The sequence below is a fragment of the Channa argus genome, chromosome 16 (genome assembly GCF_033026475.1).
Source record: "Channa argus isolate prfri chromosome 16, Channa argus male v1.0, whole genome shotgun sequence".
Classification (NCBI taxonomy): domain Eukaryota; kingdom Metazoa; phylum Chordata; class Actinopteri; order Anabantiformes; family Channidae; genus Channa; species Channa argus.
Window position 1 is genome coordinate 18,528,248 of NC_090212.1, and position 27,803 is coordinate 18,556,050.

Genomic DNA, 27,803 nt, shown 5'->3' on the forward strand with positions numbered 1-27,803 from the left:
CTAACCAAATCTGACCTCTTGTGTTTGACCAAGTTAATGATCTAAAGTAGAGGTGATGCACAGAGCAGTGATGTTGTAGAGGGGGAAGTCTCCAGTACTACGTTTACCACACCTTGAGTGAAAGCAGCTCATCATACAGAGTGGGGACACTCCCACCTGCAGCTCTTGTAATCAACTAGTGTGCAGCCTGCGTCTGTCGAACAGAACAAGGCCATAATGAACAAACTGCACCTCGTCACTCTGTCGGCCTTTATACTGTGGACTCCAGGTAATTTACTGTAAATACCTATAGTTAACTGTGGTCTCCTTTGACTGATTTATTAAGCTTGAAGTGATACTGGAGAATAATTTATTTTAACTTTGCCTCTTTGCTTTGATCTCATGTACCCAGGTTTTATTAAGGGGAATGATGTCACCCAGACAGACACGCTGTGGAAACATGAGAGTGAAGATGCAACCATGCAATGCAACCACACCAAGGGTGATTTATACTACCAAATGTACTGGTTCAGACAACTTCCGGGAGAAACAATGCAATTAATTGCTTTTACATCTACAACCACAACAGAACATGACTTTGGGAAATTCGACAAAGATAAATTTGCAGCCACCAAAACTAAAGCTGAGATTGGGACATTCACAGTGAAGAGAGTGGAGGCAAAAGATGAAGCCTTGTACTTCTGTGCTGTTAGTTACCACAGTGAAACAGACACACGTGGAAGCTAAACAAAAACCCCAGTGTAGCAACACAAATGATTTCATGTGGATTCAACATTTGGATTGTAACCACAAACCTTGGGCACACTCATCAGTAACTGCAACTATTTCACAGGTGACAGAAGAAGTGATTTCACAATGTTTAAAAAATTTCACAGGTTGTAACCTTTGTACACAGGGGAGGTAACCCAGACCTCATTACAGTGCAGCCAAAGGGTGATTCTCATTAGCACATGTACCAGCACAATAGTAACCTACCAGAAGAAACAATGAAACGAGTAGTTTTCACAGTTCTTGTGAAACTGTGTGAAAGAATGATTTAGATTTTAACAAGGAAAAATCAATGGCCACCAAACAATGCAAAACTTCAGTCTTAAAGGACCTTTTTTTTTTTTTTTTTAAACTTTAAAGATCACAGTTAAATGAAATCAATCAAAAATATTAGGCATTAGCCAAGGGTTTACACTCTAGGAGTTTACGGAAAATGTAATTAATATAAAAGTCATGCCAACAGGCATGGTGCATTTTTCATTTCACACCAACTTCTAGTGATTATAATGTAACAACAGTCTTTACTTTCTTCAGGCACAGACAGAACCTTTCACACCTGCAGGGGGAGACAAACCTCCGCAAATGAAATGTATTCAACCCCACACTAAACACCCAAAGATCACAAGACGTCTAACACCTCCTCAGTTTGGCAACCAGTGAGTTACTTTCAGGAGCTACACTCACAGCAAATTAATGCTGGTAATTGATTAAACGTGTTAAACATGATCCTCACAGTCTTCATTTTGTGTTTCCTTCACCTGCCAGGGAACAAGGGTGAGTATTCCAGGCAGACGTTAGTTTTCAACTAATCATTTCAATGTTTTAAGATTTCATTTGTTCTTATTCCTCAGGAGTTTCAAATACGTTAAGCGTCTTCCAAACTCCACCTTTCATCATAAAGAGAGCAGGGGAATCTGTCGACAACGAGATCAACTGCTCACACAACAAAACCAATTACGAGCGCATTCTCTGGTACAAGCAAGACGAACACAAAGCTCTGAAATACCTGGGATATCTAAACCTAAAGTTCCCATATCTAGAGGACAACGTGAAGGGAAAAATAAGCTTCGGTGGAGACGGCAGTAAACATTCAAACCTGTCCGTTTTAAATGTTGAACTAAAGGACAGTGGTGTTTATTTCTGTGCCGCCAGTCAGCACAGTGTAGCAGATTCCCCTCAAGTCAATGCAAAAACCCTCATCTGTCTCCCAAACTAGATGTTCAGGCTCCTGAACACCTGCAGCCAGCATTGATAAAAACCAAGGCTTTGAAGATTTTAATCATCTCGACAGAGTTTTGACCCACGCTGAGGTCACGTTGCAGGCCCACAGTTCAACAACAAACAGCTTGTGTGTTTGCACAACATAATGTTTGTAGTATTGTCTCATAAGCTACGCAATTATGGGGTGTGAAACTGCAGTACAGAGATCTCCTACATGCCAGAGATTTCCTTCCTAACTTATATTTCTAAAATTGCGACTTGATTCGTTGGAATAGTAGTCACAGAAAAAAGTAGAAACATCTTCTCCATTGTGTTTTTAAAATAATCACAAAATAAGCAACAATATTTTAAATCACATGACCTGGATCAGGTGTGTTCAGTCAATTAAGAGCTGGAAGATACCATCTAAGATAAGTGTGGGGTGGGAGAAGACAAAGCAAAATGGTATCTTCCAACTTCTGATTGACTGAACACAGCTAATCAAACAGAATGATGGTTCACCTCAGGCCTGAAAGTGCCGACCCGGTGCAGTGTGGCCCGTTTAGCTAGTCAGTGCAGAGCAGTGATGTACTGTAGGGGGACCTCCAGTACTACTTAAAGTACGCCTTGATAGAAAATGTAGATTTGGACAGAGCAGCTCATGAGTACACACGCTGCAGTGACACTCCCAACTGCAGCTCCTTATAACTGTACGACATCGAGCTTCCAACAGATCATGGCTTTAAACAGCATCCATCAACGCCTCCTGGCATTTTCCATCCACCTGCTGTGGATTACAGGTGATTAAAAATCTAATTTCTGTGTTTTAATCTCACTTTTCTGCTGCAAATTATAGTGCACTAAACTTGTTTTTTTTATGTTTTATACACAGGTCTTATTGGTGGCAACGATGTCAGTCAAACAGACAGTATCTGGGAAAAAGAAGGTAAAGATGCAACAATAAACTGCAGCCACACCAAAAGTGCCACCTACTACCAGATGTACTGGTACAGACAGAAGCCCGGAGAGACCATGAAGCAAATGGTGTTTGTGTACAAAAACAAAGACCCCGAATATGAACCAGACTTTGAAAAGGAGAAATTTCCAGTGACCAAACCTGATGCTCACAGTGGGACACTGACACTGAAGAGTCTGGTACCGGGAGATAAAGGCTGGTATTTCTGTGCTGTCAGTGAGCACAGTGATTCAGACCCCCACCACAGCTGAACAAAAACTGCAGTGCTTATCCCTCTGTCATATACTGTAGGGGGACCTCGAGGACCACAAATACGCTACGGTACGTTTTATTCTCTTTTGATACAGCCGCTAACAGGATGCGAGATCCTCACGTTATGCGAGACCCTCCCACCTGCACCTCTTTATAGCTCTGTTACTACAGTGGTTGTTATGCATGAGGCTCCTGACTATACCAACAGACATGACTGAACATGGTTTCCTCACCGTTTTGATTTTCCTTCTCAGAATGAACGCTCTCATTGATGGCAGTGATGTCACTCAGCCTCACACAGTGTGGAAACACGAGGGTGAAAATGCAACAATGCAGTGCAGCCACACCAAGGGCATTGACTACCGTCAGATGTACTGGTACATACAGCTGCCAGGAGAAACAATGAAACTAATAGTGTTCACAACTACAACTAAAGAAGTTCACGACTTTGGAGATTTCAACCAGGAGAAATTCTCGGCCACTAAACCTGATGTTCACAGTGGGACGTTCACAGTGAAGAACCTCGCGCAAGGCGATAATGGCTTGTATTTCTGTGCAGTGAGCAAACACAGCGACGCAGACTCACGTGGAAGCTGAACAAAAACCCCAGCGTACTCAGCAGCACATCTTTTACCAAAACATCATAAGGTTTCATCTTACAGGCCGAGCTGTGGCATAATTGCTGAGTTAAAAGGAAACACTCAAACCTGCAATCCATCATATCTCTGTGGTAACTAAAGTCACACCTCCCATCACACACACTAACAGTGACTCTGGTCTCAAAGATCATTTCAGTCAGAACACAATAATGATCACAGCTGGTCTGATCTCTGCAGCTCTGCTGTCTATTATAGGTCTGTACATTATGATGGACTGAGGGTCCTTGTCATACTGACCTTATACAGCAGCACTAAATTCACAGTGAAGATTTTGATATGATTCTATCTACATGACATGTTATGTTTCATATTTTTGTACCCCACAGGTCTAATTGATGGGAGTGATGTGACCCAGACCCCTCTGCTGTGGGAGGACGAGGGTCAGTCTGCTACAATTAACTGCAGCCACACTAAGGATTTCAATGAGGACAAATTCCCGGCAACGAAGAACAATCCAGAGACTGGATCTTTGACGGTGGAGAAGCTGCAGTCTGGAGACAGCGGAGTGTATTTCTGTGCTGTGAGTGAACACAGTGATACAGGAGACTGAGACAGCTGCACAAATACCTACACCAAGTACTGGTGTCACGCTGAAGACAAGACAACCTGCACAGGAGGCTGCAGACCAACACTGATCCTGATGTCTGAGAATATTTGTAACTGCAGTGTAAAGATGACAATGATTGTAACACCACATGGAGTCTGACATTGGATGAATTTGGATTCTTGGTTTTCTAGTGTTGCAGTATCTTAGATTGTAATTTTCTCTGCTCTTTAAATGACATTTAACATCTTCCCGGTAGAAAAGGAAATGTGCTGAAAAATGTGAGTTCACTAACCAAATAGCATAAAATGTGAATAAATCCTCCCCAGAATTTCTGGTAGTCTAGTAAAAATCTAGCTTTGACGCTTGTGATATGTCTGTTTTGGTTCTGGCATGGAAATATTTTAATTTGGAATATCAAACAAAACAAGTGTTTGTCAGGACAGAAAAAAACAATTAGTATTTTACTACCGATGGTGTTGTACTGACATGCCACAGTTTCAGGGTTCATTTCAGGTCTTTGTTTTTTTTTTTTTGTTTTGTTTCATAAGGTGACTGTACAGTATGTCTGAAATGTAGTGGCAGTTCAGGAAAAAGAGGAGGGCACCACCCACCTGACTCTGCGTGTGTGTAGGGAGGGGGCGGGAGGGGGGACTCTGAGACAGAGGCGTGAATATTCAGTAGAACTGCATACACCGTAATAAGAACATTAGACATAACTAGGATATTCTCAAATTTAGTCATGAAACAAAAAACTTTGATAACTGTGTTTACACTGCATGTGTTACTGGCTTCAGGTGAGGACTTACTCTTCATTCGATTCTTTGTTTTTAAATTTGAAAATCCTGCCAATAATTCTTTTATTTCAGTGTATTGATGTGTGAGCTCCGCTTGTGTCTCTTCTCCAGGTTCCTCTCCGAGCGACCAAGTCCACCAGATTCCAGCTGAACTTTGCAGCACACAAGGACAAACTGCCGAAATCTTCTGTTCACACAGACTCGATAACTATGATCGAATCCTGTGGTACAAGCAAACTAAAGACGGACATTTACAGTTCCTGGGATACATGTTCGGAGACAGTGCATATCCAGAATCCGAAGTGCCTGTGAAGATGAGCGGGAACGCAAACAAAAACCAAAACTGCACATTAACGATTGAAGGACTCAAACAGAGCGACAGTGCTGTTTATTTCTGCGCCCCTCGTTACCACAGTGCTACGTGTCCCTGCTCCTCAGTACAAAAACCTCATCAAATGTTTTTATCTCCCAGCTCACAGCCCCTTGCACCTGTGTTCCCTCACTATATCATTACTGACATGGTTATATTGTTGAGCATGACCTCAGGCAACCACTTAAAGCAAATTTTAAAAACTGAGAAAACGGGCTAATATTTGCTGTATAACCACATGTACTGGCAGAGTGAACTATTTTGGGGGAATTTGTGTCTGTTTTTAATCATTTGGTGCTTATTTTTTTAGCTAAAATATTCCAGCCTTCCTCTCAAAATCTGTCTATTCTGACAGCGTTACAACATTGTGCTCAGAATATTCTGATTTTGACCGAGAAATGTTCGGACTACATCCTCATATAAAACATAAGAGGCTAATCTGAGTTAATGTCAAAGTTCATAATTCAAATGTACTAACCACACAGTTCTATAGAACAAGAGTCAAGCATAAAGGAGGCATACTACTACGTGACTTTAGGAATAAACTGTACTAAAGATTGAATGAGCCTGGGGTCCTGTACACTTGACCCAGTTTTTGCACACCGACTCCTCACTCATCCCCAGGCGGGGACGGCCTCTGTTTTCCTGCACTGGTTTCAACATATATTGGCCATCATCCTATCGGGAGGGGCACCAAAGTAGCCCTCGATGGCTGGGTGGGGCCACAAATGGAGGGGTGTGATTCAATCCTGTGGCCTTCTGCATGCAAACCACCAGTGACATAAGTCCATCAAACAACAACAACAGTTCCTATTTACCTGTAATTCACTGTAACACAGAATGTACCGTTAAGCCAGGCCTCAGATCAGGGGGGAATGCCATTTCCTTTCAAAAGGTGGCAGCATTGTGTAATGCACTGTGATGTGTAGTTGAATATCAAAGAGAAAAAAAGAGGAGAAAAAAAAACATGGTGGGAGGGTTTACCCAGTAACACATGTGAAAATTTGACATAACTGCAGATACAGATGAGCAAACAGTACCAATAACAAGGATATTCTTCAGTTTCATCATGAAACACAGCACTTTGTTAATTGTCATCTACTTGTTTAATGTCAAACTGGTTTCAGGTAATGTAACTAAAAGATTTTCTAACCTTCCTCTTGGGGGTTTGCCAATTTTTCCATTTAGGCTTCACCTGAAACTCCATGACTGTAAATTGTGTGGTGGTGTTTTTTTCAACAGGTTCCTCACAGAGTAAGAAAGTCAACCAGACTCCAGCTTCCATTTACAGCAAACCAGGAGAAAAAGCCGCAATCACATGCTCACACAGTATTAACAACTATAATCAGATCTTATGGTATAAACAGACAAACCGAACACTACAGCTCCTAGGATACATGTTTAAATCCAGTGAAAACCTAGAACCTGGGGTGGATGTGGAGATGGAAGGGAGTGCAGATAAAGGCCAAACATGCACATTAACAATTAAAGAACTGGATCCGAACAGCAGTGCACTTTACTTCTGTGCTGCTAGTTTACACAGTGCTGCACGTCTCTGCTCCTCAGTACAAAAACTTCATCGCTGGATATCAGCTCACAGCTCCCTGCACCTGTGTTCCTCATATTACTATTACTCAGATTTCTATACTGAGCGGGTGGGATGTACAGGTAGGTGACATCATACAGGAGGAGGATGCACAATGTCACCACCCACAGAACTGTGGGGTGGGGTTAACTCAAACCAAAGTATGAAACACTGACTCTATCTGCTTCGTTCGTTACTAATAATCTAACAACTAATCTTATTATCTTCAGTGCAAAACACACAAAATGATCATCTTACTCCTTGGCATCATGTGTAACCTGATTGTGGGTTCAGGTAACGTCAACAGAGCTGTTTGAAGATTTTTATTCTAGATTTTATTTTAAGCTGTGGTTTTGCAATAATTATTATTAATTTTGCAATTTAGCAATGTTTATGCTTCATTGGTTATTCTTCCGCAGGTGGCTCTCTCAATGAAAAGGTCAAGCAGACTCCAGCTGCCATTTACAACAAACCAGGAGAAACAGCCGAAATCAAATGTTCACACAGCATCGACAACTATGATCGAATCTTCTGGTACAAGCAGACAAACAGAGAACTACAGTTCTTGGGATACATGTTACTTAAAGATGGGAAACCAGAAAGTGGAGTGGATGTGAGGATAGAAGGGGATGCTAATAAAGGGCAGACGTGCACGTTAACAATTGAAAGACTCGGGCCGAACAGCAGTGCAGTTTACTTCTGTGCTGCTAGTTTACACAGTGCTGCACGTCTCTGCTGCTCAGTACAAAAACCTCATCACACAGTGGTAAAAATAAAAACTTGATGTTAGTGCTGAGAGCTCCTAGCACCTGGAATTTCATCAAGCCAATGTTGGTATTTGATCGGAATAGATCAGATAGGCCAATGGGAGGTCCTCTGCGGAGAGCAGTGACTTAAACCTCCCACCCCCTGTTATAATACACCTGCCTCAGCTGTGGCTTCAGAACAGGATCGCTATGACGACTCAAATACTCCTCACATTTGCCGTCTTGTCTCTGTGGCTTCAAGGTACAAACAAATATTTGCCTAGGTTTTACTGGTATTTAGTCATATTTAATATGAAAAAGTAAGCTGATGGAAACTTATGCACCACATCAAATACTGAAAGACCTTTCAGTTATTGTCGAAAAAAGTTTTATACTTTTAACCTTTTTTAACAACCTACAAATGGTAGATTAGGCACATTACTATAACTATTGAATTAGTTGCAGGAAGGTAATGATAAAATAGTTGATACGTTAAAATATTATATAACACGAATTAACCAAAGTGTAACTTTGCTGAGCTGAATACTGGTCATGTTTAAAATCTGTATCTTCTCCACATAGTTCAGAGTCAAGGTGTGACCCAACATCCTGAAATCATCTGGAGATATGAGTCCAAATCTGCCGAGATGAACTGCAGCCACAACAAAGATGCTGGACATACCCAGATGTATTGGTACAGGCAGCGTCCAGGGGAGAACATGTACCTCATTGTCTACGCACTTTATCAAGGACAGCCAGACTATGGAGAGGCTCAAAACAAATATTCAGCCACCAGAGACAATGTACAGACTGGGGCTCTTACTGTGAAAGACTTGAAGCCTGATGACAGCGGTGTGTATTTTTGTGCTGTTAGCAAACACAGTGATGTGAGACGTATGAGCAGCTGAACAAAAACTGTTTGCCAACACATCTGGTAAATGTACTATTTACTTCTATGTTTCCAGCAGGTGGTGCTGGAGCTCCACAAATATTCAAATTGAAACACACCACTGACAATCTTCACATTGCTGTTTATAGGTGAAGGTGTTGAGACCTGAGCTCAGATCGACTCTGTGCACGGCGTTCAGTCAGACAAGAAGTCCACCATGCCAACATTCATCTTTTTACCTTGACTCTTTGGTAATCACTTCCTTCATTAATGCTTATTACTTCATCCATGCTTTCTACATTGTTCACTCATTTTCTGATGTTCTAGGTGTTTGTCTGGGTGTTGAGGTTCACCAAACTCCTTCAGCTCTTCTCAGAAGACCAGGAGACAAAGTCCAGCTGGTCTGCAGCCATGAGAAGACCGACTACGTGCTCATGCAGTGGTACCAGAAATCCCCAGGAGACCAAACTCTGAAGCGAATCGGGCATGTTTATTACAGCAACATAGAACATGAGAAATCTTTCCAAAACCATTTTAATATCACTGGAGATCTGAGTGGACAAACAGCAAAGAACGGTTCTCTGTTTATAGTCGACCTGAAGGCACCTGAGCACACTGCAGTGTATTACTGTGCAGCTAGCTATGCACACCGACAACACATCCCCTCTACTTTACACAAAAACTCTGAAACGTCTCTTATCAACAGTGACGGTTTTGACGTCGAAGTGGATCAGACCCCTCCCATCCAGCTGGGAGTGTTTTATCTGTGACATGAGAGATGTCTTCAATCCCTGTTCAAAGCTCTGTCAGATCAGCAGAGGCATCAGACACAGTCAGACTGATCTGATGTCACATCTACCAGCGTGTGATTTAAGCAGTGTTTAGTAACTTTTATGCTAAGAAATTCGAAATGATCAGTTTTCTCTTCTTCTGTTGTCTGTCAGGTAAAGATGCCCTATTCATGAAAAATTGTGTTAATTATTAATTTCTAATATATCATCAAGTAAAAATGTTTTTGTTCCTCCGTCCAGGTGTTGGTCTTGGTGTTGTTGTTCGACAGTCTCCCCCTGAGTTCATCACAAATCCTGGACAAAAAGTCCAGATTTTCTGCAGCCATGATCAAACTGACTACAGAGTGATGCTGTGGTACCAACGCTCACCTGGAGACACGGCTATGAAATTGATCGGATATTTAAACTTCCAGACTGTCCAACTAGAAGACCCATACAGAAATAATTTCAGCATCTCCGGAGATTTGGGAGGAAACTCAGCAAAGAACGGCTCCCTGATCATCAAGGTCATAGAATCTGAACAGGGGGCAGTTTATTACTGTGCAGCAAGCAAAGCACACTGACAAAAATCCCCCCTGAACGTGACAAAAACACAATTCTTCACAATTCTTTAACGTTGGTGGTTCTGAATTAGATGAACTCCAAGCACCTGCTCTTGTGGTTTTATCATGTTTGTTGCAGCCATGTGGCGTCAACTAATGCAACCGTTTCCATTTTATTGTTTCATTTCAATTCAACCAGAGGCAAAGAAGCACAGCAGTTTGATGGACAAATAGTAAGTCAAGCTAGATCAGCATCACCTGCAGAGGGTTTCCTCCGGCCTCCGCAAAGGAAAGATGTTCTCTATTCTGCCACCAGGAGTCGTTAAAGTCCAACCACTACACTTAGTAAATGCAGTACATGCATGAGTAAGGAGTAAAATACTATATTTCACATGTCAGACTCTGTGCTGTATACAGCACTTTACTATACAACAAGTAACGACTGCATCTTTCACTTCCTTTTGCTCCCTTAAACCTGCACTTACCTCAGAGCCATTGGTTGTCTCACTTAAAAGTGAATGTAGTAGTAATGTATATTTTTTTATCATCTTTAGTCTTCTAAACATGTATTAATGGAATTTAGTATAAACCTCCTTAATTCTTTTAATGGCTTTACTTCAGTGTAATTACTAAGACAACGTGAAGTAGCATGTCTTTATCCAAGTGGTTGTCTGGGTCTTAATGTCCATCACTTTTCTTTACACAAAGCTTGGAGACAAAATGCAGCTTTATTGCAACCATGAAACAACTGGTGCTCTTGTAAGTGAACTGAATCTCACTGGATATTTGCACCAAAGAATGAACCTCTTATAGTCAAACCTGCAGGAAAAGAGCAGAGACACCTTCACCACTGCACCAAATTAGTGGCAGTGCCTTTGAATTATAACACGAACTGGCTCCTCCCGGCATTTGATGTTCACTTTCTCCCCCTATACACAGCAGGGGTGTTACTTAATCACATCGCTTTCCTGTTAGTTGCTTATAGCCTCAGTCAGCTCCGTAGAGTCATCGGTATATTTCTATCTTTGCTGAGCATGAGTGTGGTCTTCTGTCCGATTCCAGCAACTGAAATCCTCAAAACTGAAGCAAAATTTGTAATGATTTTTTTCAAAACTTCTTCAGAATAACAGTTGCTCAGAAGTCAAAATGATCGTTTTATTCTTCATCTGTTGCCTAGCAGGTAAACAGCTGGTCGCACGTAATTGGTTCCTTGAAATACTTTTAATGAAATACTATTATATTACTTAGTTTTTTTATTTTCTTTGCAGGTGATGGTCTGGGTCTCGAGGTCCGACAGTCTGCCTCTGAGCTCATCACTAACCCTGGAGACACAGTACACATTTTCTGCAGCCATGATAAAACTGACTACAGAGTGATGCTCTGGTACCAGCGCTCGCCTGGAGACACAGCTATGAAACTCATTGGATATTTGTACTTCAAAGATGTCACAATGGAAAAGCCATATGACAAAAATTTTAATATCTCTGGAGATATGAGTGGGACTACAGCAAAGAATGGCTCTCTAATTATCAACCTTGCAGAAACAGAGCACAGTGCAGTTTACTACTGTGCAGCTCGAGAAGCACATCGACAAAAATCCCCTCTGTACTTGACAAAAACTCTGCACAATCATTAAATGTTGAGCGTGACATAAAATCACTCCATCCCAAACACCTGCTCATGGTTTTGTGCAATCATATCAGCATTATTCAATATAATCGTTTTTCTATTTTTAATTTATTCTAATTAAACACAATAAAAAATATTTTATTATACTAAAAATTATGTAATAAACTATTTTTGTTGGGGGTGCAGGTGAAAGGAAGATAATGTATAGATAAACCACTACATGTATAAACCATGAAACCACTCCTCCCTTCTACACCACTTCCTCCTAAATTGAAGCTCAGTGAGACCCTGTCATAATTCAGTACTGCATTAACCCAGCACTCTCTCAGATACAATGATTAGATTTCTGCTTTACCATTTCCTCACAGGTAATAATGGTTTCAGAGTTAAGTCAGGCTTCTGTTACATTACATTCTCATCTTAAGTCGGTAACATTTCCATCTGTGTTTATAGCAGGTATTTCTCTGGGGATTCAGGTCGATCAGTCTCCACCTGCTGTCTTTAAAAAGCCTGGAGATGATGTGGAGCTTGTCTGCACACATGGACCAAACGACTACAGAGTGATGCTGTGGTACCAGCAGTTACCTGGAGACACAGCTCTGAAACTGGTTGGATATGGATACGCAGACTTCAAGGATGACAGCGTGGAAGAGCCGTTCAGAAAACATTTCAAATTAGCTGGAGATCTGAGTGGAGGGAAAATAAAAAATGGTTCACTTTCCATAAGTGACCTGAAACCTCTTGAACACACCGCAACGTACTTCTGTGCTGCTAGTAAACCACAGTACATCAAACCCCCATCTGCTCTTTACAAAAACCTCTCCCCCTCTCGCTCCGCTGAATGTGGGTAAGGAGAAAATGATCCCTCTGAGTTCACAGTTACCAACTTTAAAAATCATATGCTCCACTTAACTTCCCTTTCAGATTAATAAACAGTGTCATTAAACCCACTCAGTCACAGTAAAATCCTCCCACTTTTCTGAATCCAACTTCCAATCATGTTTAATACAGATTCATTTATCAGGTTGAAACTATGTCATGGTGATGAATAAGTGATGTCAGAGCAACATCATCCTTGATGTAGCTTAACTGCACCGCCCTGAAGTTAGCAGGTGTTATTTCTGCCCAACAACCATTTTCAACACACTATAATGACACTTCCCATCGATCCTCATCTACAAATACAGTATAGACATTAATAGGTTTCTTATTTTCAACATGTCGCCATCTCTTTTCATCACATCTGTCATCACTGTGTTCTGGATTAAAGGTATTGTTGTTTATGGACCAAAAATGATGTAGAACAATATTTTGTGGAATACGCTGTATCTAATACACAACTGCACAGTAAGTTACATTGGAATTAAAACTGTCTCTCTTCACAGGAGTTGACCTCAGTGCAGAAAACCAAGTGTCTCAGACTCCAGCAGAACTGTTCATTAAACCAAATGCTGAAGCCAACCTGAGCCTCACTCACCAAATCTCAAGATATGACACGATCCTCTGGTATCAGCGATCAGCAGGAGACACTTCGCTAAAGCTGATTGGATATGTTTATTATACTACTCTCTATATTGAGACGCCATTTCAAAGCCACTTTAAAGTTAGCGGAGATGGAGAGAAAACAGCTTATCTTCACTTTCTGAACCCGAGACACCCTGAAGACAGTGGAGAATATTTTGGAGCAGCGAGTATCCACAGTAATAAAAACTGTGAGTCACTTGTACAAAAACTTCTAATGATGCAGCAGATAACAGCACATCAACAGGAAACCCACTGAAACCACGTAAAAAAAAAAGTCTTAATTTCAACTGATTAAGTAGAACGGGATGCAGAAAGGAATGAATCTCAGTATGAGTATAAAGAAAATAAAGTTGTTATATTTGCATAGTTTGAGAAATTTAACAGGTAAACTGGGACCATTCATGACACTATGACTCCAATTATCAAATAATATTAACAATTAACATAAAATATTGCCATTATTGCCCCCCCTCAGTCACTCAGTGGCCCATCTAATCCCCCACAGTGCAGAAATGCACTGCTGCCAAAATGACATCGATGATGAGCATCTGTGCCAGAACAAACGGCTGAGGGGACAGTTTACAGTTGATGTGTCTATTGTTTCAGATTCAACCAACAGGTGGAGGCAAAGCACATGATATCACGCGTTTATCAAGAGAGGTTGGTGATGAATCTGAATGTCAGTCTGATGGTCAGTCTGAAGAACGACTCAAGCTGACGAGAGAAGAAACTGAAAAAGAAGCTGCTTACAATGCTGCGCTGACAGCTCACAGTGATGAAGTTTAATGCCACTCCCTCACTACAAACCCTCATCATTTTCCTGTGACCACGAAGAGTGTCTGCAAAAGATTTTCGAAGGAGGAAGCCACATTTCTCCTGCTGCAGAACGAACTGGGAGGATGTATTCAGCAGTGATTGGATTTCTTCTCATCTTGTTGCCATGTAATGAAATTAAAACAAATCTAAATAATAAAAACTAATTTGTTTCCATTTCTGCAACATGATCTCTTCACCACCTCATTTTTCATGTGTTTTTACCCACAGATCAAGCGGCAAGTGTGACATTTGAGACGTCTCATCCAAGAATAGTCAAGGAAACCAGCAGAGTAGAAATTAAATGCAGTCATGATGATAACGGTCTTTACGTCATGCTCTGGTACCAGCAAACTGAAGACCGTGTGATGAATTTCATTGGATTCAGCTACCTTGGCAGTGACCCCAGCTACGAGATGCAGTTCAAAGATCAGTTTAATATTACAAGAAAAAACATGCAAACAGGAGCTCTGATTATTAACAGTGCGAGTCGATCAGACTCAGCTGTGTATTTCTGCGCCGCCAGTACACAGTGATGTGGTTTATTACCACCACATAACTAAAACCATCCTCTGTCTTCTCAGCTGTGCAAGATGCTACAACACAGGCTGAGTCACCGCAGTCATTAGACAAATGTGTGGACAAACACAGGAGGTTAACTCTACTGAACCTACTAAAATAGATTTTAAAATGTATTGAATTAATTTTTCTAAACAATATTTGCGTCTCCAAAATGGAATGTAATGTAATGTAATCTAATGTAATGTTTTCAGCCAGAACAGAAAATTAATTAACAATTAATTCCACTTTTTCACATTCCGCTTTTCACGACCCCTGATGGGACAAGCTGAAAGCCAATGATCTGATATATGGTCAGATGTAAATTACTATAAGTTTTTTAATGTACCTTTTTTCCTTTTGTCAGTGTATGTATGCTTCCCTTATATCTTGATAATTCATTGCAACAACACGAGCCTAAAAAAAAATTCTTTATGGGGACAACAAAGTTTGTATATTGTATTGCGTTATAATAATCTTGTTGATTGACTACAATAAATTATTAATGCTGATAAATAGTTGTTAAATGGAAAACAGCTTCTTTAAATGATGTAACTAATTTTAATATCTAAGAATCAGTCACTCATAACACATAATAGTCCAAATAGTGGTAAGGTTTCAGAAATATATATTCAGTGGAGTATTCACATTCCCTGCGTCTTGTAAACACCGCAAATCAAACAAATATTAAGCTTGTAATGTTAGAAAAACAGACAACAAACCTTGTTGCAGATTATTTTTCTAACTACATATTGTTTCAACATTAAACATGTTTTCTCCAGTTGGTCTTGAATAAAGCACCAAAGCCTCATTTCATAACCAGCCAATGAGAATTGCAGTCAGTCTTGAATCCCAGTTACTTGATCATGTGACCGTGCGTTTCCACTTTCTTTTACAGAGCCGTGTTTGCCTGTGCATCATTGTGCAGGGGGCAGCTCAGCACTAACATGCTTGTCTCAGGCCTTTACCTGTCACTTCTTTTACACTCAGGTAGGTTTAATTTATTATTCTGGATGAAGGATCTAACCAGATCAGACTTCCACGATGCACCTTCTGTGCATAAAGGACAGATTAACACGATTCTTCTTGTGCTGCAGGTCTCACTGTTGTAGTTCATCAGTCTGGAGATCAGATATTGCACCTGGGAGCTACGGTGACACTGGACTGCAGCATGGGTCCAGGGCTCAGCATGGGCAGCTACACTATGTACTGGTACCGACAAAACCATTACGGAGATCCAGTCGAGTTCCTCTCCAAAGAGTATGACCAAACTGTCGGGCACTTTCAGTCGTCCATAGATACTTCCAAAAACAATTTCAGTCTTCAGATTACTGAGCTGCTTCTCAATGACAGCAGCAACTACTATTGTGCTGCCAGTCACAGTGATGCACACAGACCCGACTGTCATACAAATAATAAGTCTGTCTAGTGACACAGATGGTATGCAGGCAGGAAGGAGCTGTGGTTTGTTTGATTTTAATAGAGAAATGTGATACATACATCTAAGTAGGTCAAGACACACTGGGCAACTATTGGACTTTAGTGTAGTGTCAAATACAATACAAGGTGTAAACTTACACTTTGTATTTATATAGTAATCAACCATTCAAACAAAAACATTACAGACTTAAAATTAACAGTTGTAGATGGTAAACATGTATCTAATGAAGTTGACACCAAGTGCATAAACCAAATGGCAACACTATACTGCACTACACTACACTACAGGATTCTAGGTCTGTAATATTTTTCTTTGAACCATACGTGGCATAAAATGGCCACAAACACATAAGTAAAAGCCATAAATAGACCAACAAATTTTACAAATACCTTAAATCTTACTTTAGCAGTCTGAACAGCTTTTTGTTTCATGCCAGTTTCACCTGTTGCAGAAGCAACAACCATAAATTCTTCCTATGAACCTCGAACAGCTACTGGAGGCAGTGTGATCTGAAGTACAGTGCTCTAAAAACCTGCAGTTGCTGCTCAGTGTCCACTAGGAGACTGTCTCTGTTCAGAGAAACCTGCATGATCCTGTGCAACAATGCTCATATGGGCTAAGAGCTTCTAGTACACACAACACAGGAGCTTATTTCAGAAGTACTGACAGCAGTAAGTACATATGCAGCTGTTCATTCTGAGATCCATCGTCAGTGAAGACAACTGTCCAATAATGAGCATCATCTTATTTGCTGTATTAATGCTCTCAAGTAAGAACATTTTACTTCAGCTGAAATATACAGTTATTTTTCTTCAAGGTTTGTGTTACTTATGTGCCTCTGTTTCCTCACAGATTTCTCCTTCGGTGTAAAAATTATACAGCCCCCGTTTGTTCTGTGCCATGACGGAGACCTGGCTGTAACTCTCCGGTGTAAACAAGATGACAATCAATATTTCTACATGTACTGGTACAAACAAAACAGCAGTGGCCAAATACAACTGGTGACATATTCTCTTGGTAAAGATGCCTGGGACATTGAGACTCCTTTCCAGAAATCCAAGTACACTATGCTGCGGCCTGCAGTGGTGAACACTTCTCTGCAGATACGCGCTGTGGAGGCTACAGACTCAGCTGTGTATTACTGTGCCTCCAGTAGAGCACAATGGTTCACAAAGCCTCAGCAGCTAAACAACAACCTCTGAAACAAACCAGTGAGAACAGCGTGGAGCTGAGGAGACTAAGGAGAGTCGACTTGTAAATCTGGGGGGGTCCAAACAGGATGTTGTTGAAGTGTGGGTTGTTTAATAACTCATGTAGGTGATTTTTCAAATAGAATTTCCAAATATGTTGTGCAAAACTATTGGTTCTTTGTCTTATGAATAAGATGAACATCAAATCGAAATACATCAACTCTGCCTCTAAGAAAATGTATTTTTCATAGCATCGGACATATTTTAGAGCACACTGACAGATTCATAAATGAAATAATCTGCACATTGACAATGAGAATGTTATAGCCCTTGTGGCCAACCATCTAACATCGTTGTATCAACCACAATAAAAAGATTAACTAAAAGAAAAGACAAAAAAAACTTTTTAATGAACAATTGTGCTTTAAAAAGCACAAGACCTGCACAAAGTTCAGTGGGTTTTTAATTTTTTTGAAAACCACAAAGCTGATTGGTTAAGATAAGTGAGCAGGTGTAAACATGGGGAGGAATATTCCTCCTAAACAAGCTTACTGATATGAGTCTGAACTGGTCCGCTCTCTCCTCAAATCTGCACCTTTTATACTATTCGTGTGCACAGCGACAAGATTAAAGTATATCAACCTCCAGATGATGGTACACACTGACCTCTAGAGACTCATCTGGGATTATAGTTTATAGATAACATTTAGTTGTAATGTTTCATCTAAAGCAATCGACACATACATGCATCACTCAGATATCAACATTACCTTTGATTCATATAAACCAGTTGAAGCCATATTTATTCCTGCTGCTTGTTTTTTTCATCCCCACCAAGGGAAATAAATTCTAGTTCTAATTGTTTTTTTTTTTCTTAAAACAGCTGTATGATGCTGCTGGGAATTAAAATAAATAAGACGGCAGAAAGTTGCAGCTGTACAAGGAAAAACTCAAGCTTAAAGGTGCTTTCACAGAGCTGAAGGGGACAACAGAGCTACGTGACATTTATATGTGGCAACATCACTATAATTGATACTCTGCACTTTAAAGGCATATATTCCATAATTCATGCTAAATATTTTAGCATGAACTGTGGTTGACACATTTTATCCATGAAGGGACATTTCATGGTGTGCCCATTGAAAAGATTCAAATAAAAATGTAAAAAATATCCTGCAGAAGCTTTGACATATGTCTTCACAGTGGTAACTGGGTGGATAAGGAGGTGTGACCAGCTGAGATGTCACTTCCTCTGAGCAGCAACAAAACAAACAAAAGTCACCGTCCCCTTCCCTCTGTTCCGGCTTCTTTTCTTAGCTGCACAGAAATAGCAGCAATCGGGTTGGAGCCTGTTCAGCCGTCAGTCAGCCCGACCTGTGCAGCTGCTCCCACAGCCTGAGAGAGATGGAGGCTGATATACGGAGGAACTGGGTGGGGGAAGGGGAGAGGGGGGAACGAAAAACACAGCAGGTTTTTGTGTGATGCTTTTTCATCGTGGGGACAGGGGGCCACGGTGATACAATCCTATAGAGCCGCTGTACAAAAACCTCCTCCCATTAACTCCCATTGTGTAAACTGCTACATGCAACCTGGGACATTTTGTGGAGCAGAAAACACCAACATTCTGGAGATGTGCTGGATATTAGGACAGTCTGGTGTTAGAAAGTCAAAACAAAAGGAAGAAATCTGGCTGAAATAAAGTTCTACAAAACCAATATTTAATTTCAGTGTGGTGATGATGAATGTTTAGGTTACTAATCATGAGGAAAACAAAACAAATCAGCTCATCTGAAGCTCATCTTGCTCACGACAACCTTCTTCACCCTATGGAGCATTTCAACTGTGTCCCAAACAACTAATTAAGGAGAGTTTTATTGTTTTTCGGTGGGGAACAGGAAGTGAAAAGGAAACTCACTGCTTTGGGTAAGTTAGAGCTCCCACACCTACAGTTTGCAACGACAACAACAACAACAACGAAGAGGAGGACACTTGTTGGTGTGAGTGTGAAGGAGAAAGTGCTGTTGTGAAAAAGCAGAAAAACACTTTGACCTACACTGATCCTGATTACTTTGGAAGCAAACTATTTTAGGTAAATATTTCAGAATTTTGACTGCATTTTGCTGAATGTTGTTTTAGCGACAGATAAAGTTGTAAAAACAGTTCAAAGATCATTCTGGTCCACTTCTACCTGCAGATTCACAGTCAGGCTCAACTTACTCCATTCACCAACGATTAAAGCAGGATCATAGTTGTCACTGGGCTAAAGAATCATATCACTACATGAGATGGCTGTTCAAAAGGGCAAAGCTGATGAATGGAGAGTTCATTTTTAAAAACTCAAGCATATTAAAGGTATATGTGCAAAGACTAACCAGAGAGGCAGTAAGGAAGAGTTTTTGTCACGGTTGAAGGTCTCTGTGCTCCTACTCGGAGGCTTACTTTGGAGCTGGAACTAAACTCACGGTTTTAGGTAAGAAAACCTGCAAAAAGAATCTGACAAAGCTGGTCTCTCAACTTAATTGTGTGCTAAAATCTAAATGTTGGATATGTAGAATATAAATCGTTTATATGATGAACAAGATGTTTTAGGCTTTAAAGTGTAAACGATGTTTATAGAGAAGTTTGTCTAAGACAATAAAAAAAGAGCAGTCTGTAAAAACAGAGCACCAATTTAAAAAAAAAAAATTGGCTCTACGCCCAGATTATTCCTCCGCAGTGAGGTCTTATCAGCTCTGTGAAACACTGAGTTTTCGGGCAGAAGTTTACTTTAGAGCTGGAACTAAACCCGCTGTTTTGTTTAGTAAAGTACATTTTATTAGATATGTACCAAATGAATCCTTCTGAATGTGTTACTGAAAGTGATTTGATTACTACTGCTACTTGGTTAGAACTGTTTGTTTAAGCCCAGGCTCCTCGATGGACCTTAAATTTAAATCTGAACCAAGACTTTATTTAAATTGGTGGAAATGTGCCTTCAGAAGTTGTGTGTGTGCACAGATAATTTTTTTGAGTGTGTGTGTGAGAAAAGGACACAAAGACAGTCTGTAGCTTCCAGAGCTAAAAAGTTCAGCAGTTTTATCTGTAGTCTTGTATCAGTGTGAGCCAGTTCGAGCCAGCTTACTTTGGCAGTGGAACCAAACTGACAGTGTTGGGTAAGGAATTAGTTTTTGTGCTTTTTTTTTTGCTTTAAATCAAATACAATAAGGTTAGTTTTTTTTGGAGGGGGGGCAAATTAGCAAAATGATTGTCAAAGTTTTATTATGCAGCGATTGTTGTGTAGGTTAAATGTCAGGGAATTTGGTCAATTAATTCTTCTAAAATATTGTTACAGTTCATTCTTTACCATAAAGCTGTGAAAATATTGTTACACTAAAAAGTATAATACTGCATTTACCTGCAAAAGAGAGAGGAAAGTTTACAAAATTGTTGACTAAATTAATAGCTAAGAAATATGGCCACGGGAAAGGTGAAGTACTAGTTGGTGAAGTACTCAAAGGAATAAAATAGAGGTACAAACATTTTAGGCAACAACCAAGCAACAATTCTTGGTAGGATCACAGCAATAATTTCCAAAAAAACAAGCTTTTACCTTAAAGGGTGACTTAAACTTCCCTCTGATTTCCCTATGTACATATATTGCTTCTATCTCTGCTTCTAGCTGAATAAAAACCCTCGATGGTCTGGATCATATAAGAGGTTGAACCGTTAAACTGCTTTTACTGTGGATGCAATTTATTTTACTTATTCTTGCAGATTCAGGGCGAAACATCACCGCACCGAAGGTGACACTGCTTCCACCTTCGCCAAAGCAGTGTCAAAACCAGACCCTAATTTGTGTGGCCACTGGATTTTACCCAGACCATGTCACTGTGTCCTGGGAGATTGATGGGCAGAAGATCACTTCCGGTGTGGCAACAGATGCTCTTGCACTGCTGGATGGAAATAACTACAGCATCACCAGCCGGTTGAGGGTCTCTGCCAAAACCTGGTACACACCTGGAAAAAAGTTCACCTGTATTGTCAGTTTCTTTAATGGAAATAAAACAATAGATTTTCTTGAATCAGTTGAAGGTGTAAAAGGTATGTTTTAAAACGTTTCCCCATCTAATACTTGCCTATTTAGAATGTCTTTGTAATAAAAGAAAATATATAATTTGTCGTCTCTTTAATTGTTCTAATAGGTAAAACAGAAGTCAGGAAAAGATGTAAGTAAAAGATCTTAAAGTTCTGAACAATTGCACTTCCATGGTTTCCATTAGAAATTATTTCATTTCCTTTAAATTAAGGGAAAAGATTGGTTGTGTCCCTCTGAAAGTGCACTGGATATGTCCCATTTAAATCATGTCACTCATTTAACTATTTGAATTTTCCACAGCGAAATATTTGAAGATTACACAAACTGCCAAACTGTCCTACGGCGTTTTCATCGCCAAGGGCTGCATCTACGGAGCCTTTGTAACATTTCTGGTGTGGAAGCTTCAGGTTTGTTCTGCTCTCCAGCTCGCTCCCTGTCCCAGCAACATTTCTTCTACACGTGCATTCATTATTTTATTTTATTAACTGTAGTCGACATGAAGTGAGTCATAACAAACAAATGAATTATATAACGATTTTCTTTTTTTTTTGTTTTTGTTTCTTACAGCGTTCAGCCATAAAGGAGAACAACTGAGTGCTTAGGTCAAGAAGAAGGAACATATAAACTTTTAAAGATGGATCGAATGCATTTCGTAAAATACCTTTTAGCACTTTTAGCTGCAGCACATTTGTATTGTATGTAAACCGTATAACTGAGCAGATTAGATTTGGGTTACATTAATAACAGCTCTATGCATATTCATTTATTAATATTACAGCTTTGACTGGCATGAAATCAGGATTAATGCAGTGTATTTACCATTTACCCATTTTGTGTTTTGTGGTGAACTATAATGCTTAATTTTCTTATGAATAAAAATGGATGGTTCACAGGAGCTTGATGTTTTGTGTAGTATGTTGGCAGGATACCTCCCCCCAACCCCACCAGCTCTAACCTACACTCATCACCGTTTCCACAGATAGTGTGAAGTATTTTTAGAAGCTTGTTTTCTGAGAGATTATCTATTTTTCACCCACATGGCGTTAAACAACTCAGATCAGGAAAATTTCACAACCAGGCTTTTAAAATTTTCCAATGAGCAAACTGAGAGATGACTCGAGCACCATTTGGCTGATACTTTAAAATGCCATTGATTAATGTGCATTTTAACATTAAGAAATCATTTGTACCCATTATAGAAGTTACTGTGTATTTAAGCCACAACTAGTTTTCCCCCTTTGCACAATCATAAGCAGTATATCAGAATTTCTATTCTCTTCATGTATAATTCTATTCTTCTTTCAGTCCAAGCCTTTGTTATTACAGCAGTAAATTTGAGAGTGTAAAACCACCAGATAACAGGAAATCAACATTCTCATTTGTGCACTAAAGAAGGTCAAAGCTGTAGGTGAAGACAAACGGCAGCTTGAAACTGCAAGAGTAAAGTTTGACAGCAGTGGAAAGGATGTGGTCACGGTGCAGCCTGCAGACTGTTCTGTGCTGAGAAACAAAGGAGGTGCAACCTCTGTTACCACAACCTCCAGCTCACAGTGCACCTGCATCTCTGCACCAACCCCCCACAGTGATCATCTCCGAGTAAACAGCTGGAAAAAGCTTCAAATTCTGTGTCAACTGACACCGAACTAAAGTGTGTTATAAAACAAGCAACACATTGTGCAGTGCTCACGGAGTAAATACAACTATAATCAGTAATGAATAATAAAAAAAAATCTCCAGTTTGATCAAATGTAGAAGTAAAGAGTAGGAAACTACCCACACACTAGTTTCCTAGTTCGGGCCAAGTTTACCTATGAATGTAGCATAAAGCATGCAGGCGGTCGCAGAAGAAGCAATACTGCTAATGCTGTATGTAAACCCCGATATATTTCCTGCATCTATCTTCGGTTTAAGAACATGTTTTTCATTGTTATTCTGTAATCAACCTTGGCCTAATGACCCCAAGCAAAACCAGCTACACAGAGAGGTCATATCTAAAATAAGTCTGGACCACTCACTAGGCAAATTCATCAACAGGCAAGAGTTTATTCCTATTCCTGGTCCTCATAATATGTGTCTTATTAGGCTGGACAGACTATGTACTCAGGTAGAGTATGAAGTCGAAGTATAACAGTAGTAGTAGTAGTAGTAGTAGTAGTAGTAGTAGTAGTAGTAGTAGTAGTAGTAGTAGTAGTATAGAGCAATAATTATTCAGCCTAAGGCTTTATTTGCTTTGCTAAATAAAGGTGGTGACTTTTTTGGCCAGTGTGTGTATTTAAAGACACTTATCAAAATGTCTTATCTTAACTTATCACACAGTAAGACAATTTATGGCTATGCTTGTAGCATATTGAGTCAGTGCTCTATCAAATTATGATTATGTTGTTTTTGTTAAGACCCATTAATTTCCAAAGAAAAACGTGTCAGATGAGTCGAAAAAGGAAACCACGTGTGGGGGACATAAACAGAAACACAGTGAGTCTGACCTCGCTAAACCCTGAGCTTTATATGCTGCAAAAAACAATGTACGCAATCACCTCTTAGATTCACAACGAAAGGTCACACAGTAAATGCAAAATGAGAGTCATCAATGGTACCATGGTACCAGCTCTTTATTAATGTGGGATTTTCATGTTGAGATTCTGCATTTGGATCTAAACCAGACGGCTGAGTGAAACAGAAAACCTGCTGCTAGACAGGAATCCAAACTTCACAGAGCCATGACAATGGGAGTAGAAACAATCTAAAGTGGTGCAAACCAACACTGGTTTCATAAAAAGTGTTTTCTTTTATAATGTTTTTATTTGATAATCAACTATTAATGTAAATATTAAAATTAAAGACTGGTCAGTTACCAGAGGTTTACACATTTACAAATAAAACTGCCCTTAGGTCGTTTCAGCACACAGTACCTGGCGTATAGGAGTATTAGCATAGTGTCCGCTAGTGAACTTTAGCTTGCTCACATTAACCATGATCGCATTCACATGTAATGTGCTGTGTGTCGAGTTTCTCTTGTGTTTAGCATGATGGTAAAGGTCACCTAAATCTCACCTTGCAGTTGCTGTGGTCTCTGCTCCACCTGCTGCTCAGCGGAGGCTGAACATCTGTAGACAGCTGAGTCTACAAACTTCAGCTGGGCGAATGTCAAAGGGCCATCTGCTGAATAAACCAGCAACAACACAGTCAGTTGGAGCTAAAATACAATCAAGGTGCAAACCTCGGACCCCCATTTTAAGTTGAATCACAAGTAGACAAGAAAAAAGTGTTGAACAGTAATAAAGTATACAGTTATCTGCAGGCCATTAGTGAAGATTAGTGAGGAAAAGTTCTACAATCATGCAAACTGCTGTGCTCATCTGGAGATACTACAACCTTTTGTTTTGTAATTTTTCAGTGAAATGCGGATTTAATTGGTTCAACTTCCTAAGTCTTTACCTACGAAGGTTGCAAGCACCTCCACACTAGCAGAGGAAGACATATTTCAACACATGAAACGAATTAGATTAAAATGGCACCAGTAATCAGGAATACAGTGATATTCAACAGGGGATGTATCAACTATCTAACACCGTTTGTTCTTATCCACTGTTGAACTGGCTGGTAAGAGTGTCCCAATGTCTTTTGACTTTATATTATCAGTCTTCATATTTTCCTGAATTGTAAGGGTGAAAAGAAGTATTTTATTGTACAAGACGAGATCAGGCTCCATCAGCTGTTGAACCATTCGGAGGAAATCTGTGTTAAATTTCGATCCATCATTGCGGATTTCACAAACCTTTGTTTTAAGTTGTCTAATAAAAATAAATAAATAAATAAAAAATAAGGAGAACTAGAATTGAGAAATCATCACAATACCCCCTCCCCCTATCTCCCCTTTTCTGGAGCTTTCTGTACTTTTATTTCAGATTGATCACTAATTTGAACAAATATTGAACAAGTGCTGCACAACACACAATCGCAACAGAAATTGTTACTATTTAGAATTACAATAAACGTATTGTGCTGTACTGAAATACTTTGAATTATATAGACAGTGTCGTTGAGACAGTTCACTGAATAATGTCACACACTGCAAGACACTCCCACATCCACTGTACGAGAGTCTGGAAGTTTCTGTCAAACAGAACACACTTTTTTATCATTATTAAACAAGGTGTCCTCAGGTTGTCTCTATGGTGTGGACCACAAACGTAGTTAAGGTAACACAGTAAAGGACACCACCTACAATACTGACCCAGTCTCTTAAAACATGGATGGTTTTTTCAAATATGGTCCTCAATGTTTATTAGTACTTCTTCTCTTGATTGAAGGTAAGATCTACAGAAACAAAAGTGTGAATCATCCTCACACGTTAATAAGACGTCTAATGGTAACATTTATTGTTTTACATACAGGTTGAGCTGATGGAAGTGATGTCACCCAGGCTGACAAACTGTGGAAAAATGAGGGGGGAAATGCAACGATGCAATGTAGCCACACTAAGGGTGCTAGCTACTACACCATGTACTGGTACAGACAGCTGCCAATAGAAACAATGAAACAAGCTGTGCACACTAACTTTAAACCAGATTTCACAGACAAACCTCACACTCAGGGACGTTTAGAGAAAAACTCCTGGAACCAGAGGACACAGGCCTGTGTTGCTGCACTGTCAGTGATGAAGACATGAGGGAATTAAAAACCTCAGTGCAATGCTACACACTATTGATGTGCTCTACTGTGTCCAGGGCACGTGTGCAACTACTGAACATAATACAACACAGGGACTATTCTTCCTGTCTCTGAGGTAACAAACGTCACACCTCCCATCACGCACACTGACAGTGACTCTGGTCTCCATGATCATTTTAGTCAGAACACAATGATGATCACAGCTGCTCTGATCTCTGCAGCTCTACTCTCTGTTGTAGGTCTGTACATTAAGACACTTACAGCTGAACTAAAATGGTCAAACTGACTCCTCTTACAGTAGATGTAAATATCACAGTAATTATTTATTCTATCCACATGACTGATGGGCCTTCAACATTTCTTTACCCCACAGGTCTAATTGATGGGAGTGATGTGACCCAGACCCCTCTGCTGTGGAAGGATGAGGGTCAGTCTGCTACAATGAACTGCAGCCACACTAAGGCTGCTTCGTTCTTTCAGATGTACTGGTACAGACAGCTGCCTGGGGAAACCATGAGACAAATAGTTCTCACGACTACATCTCCCCCACATAAATATGAAAGCGGTTTCAGTGAGGACAAATTCCCAGCAACAAAGAACGATGCTCACACTGGATCTTTGACAGTGGAGAAGCTGCAGTCTGGAGACAGCGGAGTGTATTTCTGTGCTGTGAGTCAACACAGTGATACAGGAGACTGAGACAGCTGCACAAATACCCAACCACTGGTGTCACACTGAGGACAAGATACAACAGTTTCTTAGATGAACTACAGAGGGAGCTGTAGAACAACACTCATCCTCATATCTGCGACTAATATGTATTATATTTTCTTGACTTATCTTTTGAACATCGATTATTTGACTATTAGAGCAGAAACACACCAAAGACATCAAAAGCTGACTGTTGCATCGCCTCATGTCGACCTCATCTCGCCCAAAAAGTGCCACCTGAAGACACCACATAGACTCCAGTCACTGGCAAACTACCATGTGCATACTTCCAAAAAGAAACTGTGCTCAAACAGCAGAACAAACATTTTTTCCCCCCAAAATTTGAAGCAAAGCAGCCGAATACATTAAAAATGGGAATTATGAACAAGATACTATAATTGACATAACTGCACTGCCTGCTTCAATAAAGTCGAGCTGCAGAATTGTGCACCACCATGGGCGGTGCCATAAATGTTGGGAATAGGAGGAGTAAGAAAGAAACAAGTTTGAATATTCATTGGTGAAACACAGTACCAATAACCAGAGGGTCATGAATTCAGTCATAAAACACAACATGATGATCACAATCTTCTTCATCTCCTGTCATATCATACTGGTTTCTGGTAAAGTAACAAGATTTTACAATACTCTTCACTGCTTATCATCTGAAAACAATATATATATTTATTTACTTTTAAATTCAAGGATGTACCATCTAATTCCGTGACTGTTAACTGTTGTGTGAATAATGCTCATGTCTGCTCTGCAGGTTCCTCTGTCAGTGATGATGTCCACCAGATTCCAGCAGACATCATTAAAAATAAAAGAAAAGCAGCCAAAATCAATTGTTACCACACTAATGACAACTACAATCAAATCCTCTGGTACAAACAAGTGGAGAACAAACAGCTGCAGCTCCTGGGATATTATTATTTTGGCAATGCTAATCTAGAGCCTGGAGTTAATATGAAGATAGAGGGGGGTGCAAATAAAAATCAGAACTGCACATTAACAATTGAAGGTCTGAACTCCAGCAGCAGTGCAGTTTACTTCTGTGCTGCTAGATACCACA

General features: G+C 40.0%; 1 long non-coding RNA gene and 2 gene segments (V, D, J or C); all 3 read left to right on the forward strand.

The window, feature by feature from the left end:
* The first annotated feature begins 8,008 nt into the window (after positions 1 to 8,008).
* LOC137101077 (T-cell receptor beta-1 chain C region-like) overlaps positions 8,009 to 27,803 on the forward strand; it is a 53,573-nt gene continuing 33,778 nt past the window's right edge. The window contains 2 exon segments of the C gene segment in view: positions 8,009 to 8,159; positions 8,480 to 8,749. Coding sequence covers positions 8,108 to 8,159; positions 8,480 to 8,749 — 322 coding nt within the window.
* Positions 17,247 to 22,244, forward strand: LOC137101711 (Ig lambda-2 chain C region-like). The segment is given in 5 exon segments: positions 17,247 to 17,295; positions 21,028 to 21,354; positions 21,456 to 21,479; positions 21,650 to 21,756; positions 21,917 to 22,244. Coding segments are annotated over 5 exon segments (534 nt in total).
* LOC137101081 (uncharacterized) lies at positions 26,192 to 27,640 on the forward strand. Its single transcript, XR_010910982.1, has 3 exons — positions 26,192 to 26,259; positions 26,394 to 27,354; positions 27,501 to 27,640. It is a non-coding gene; the product is annotated as an uncharacterized lncRNA (long non-coding RNA).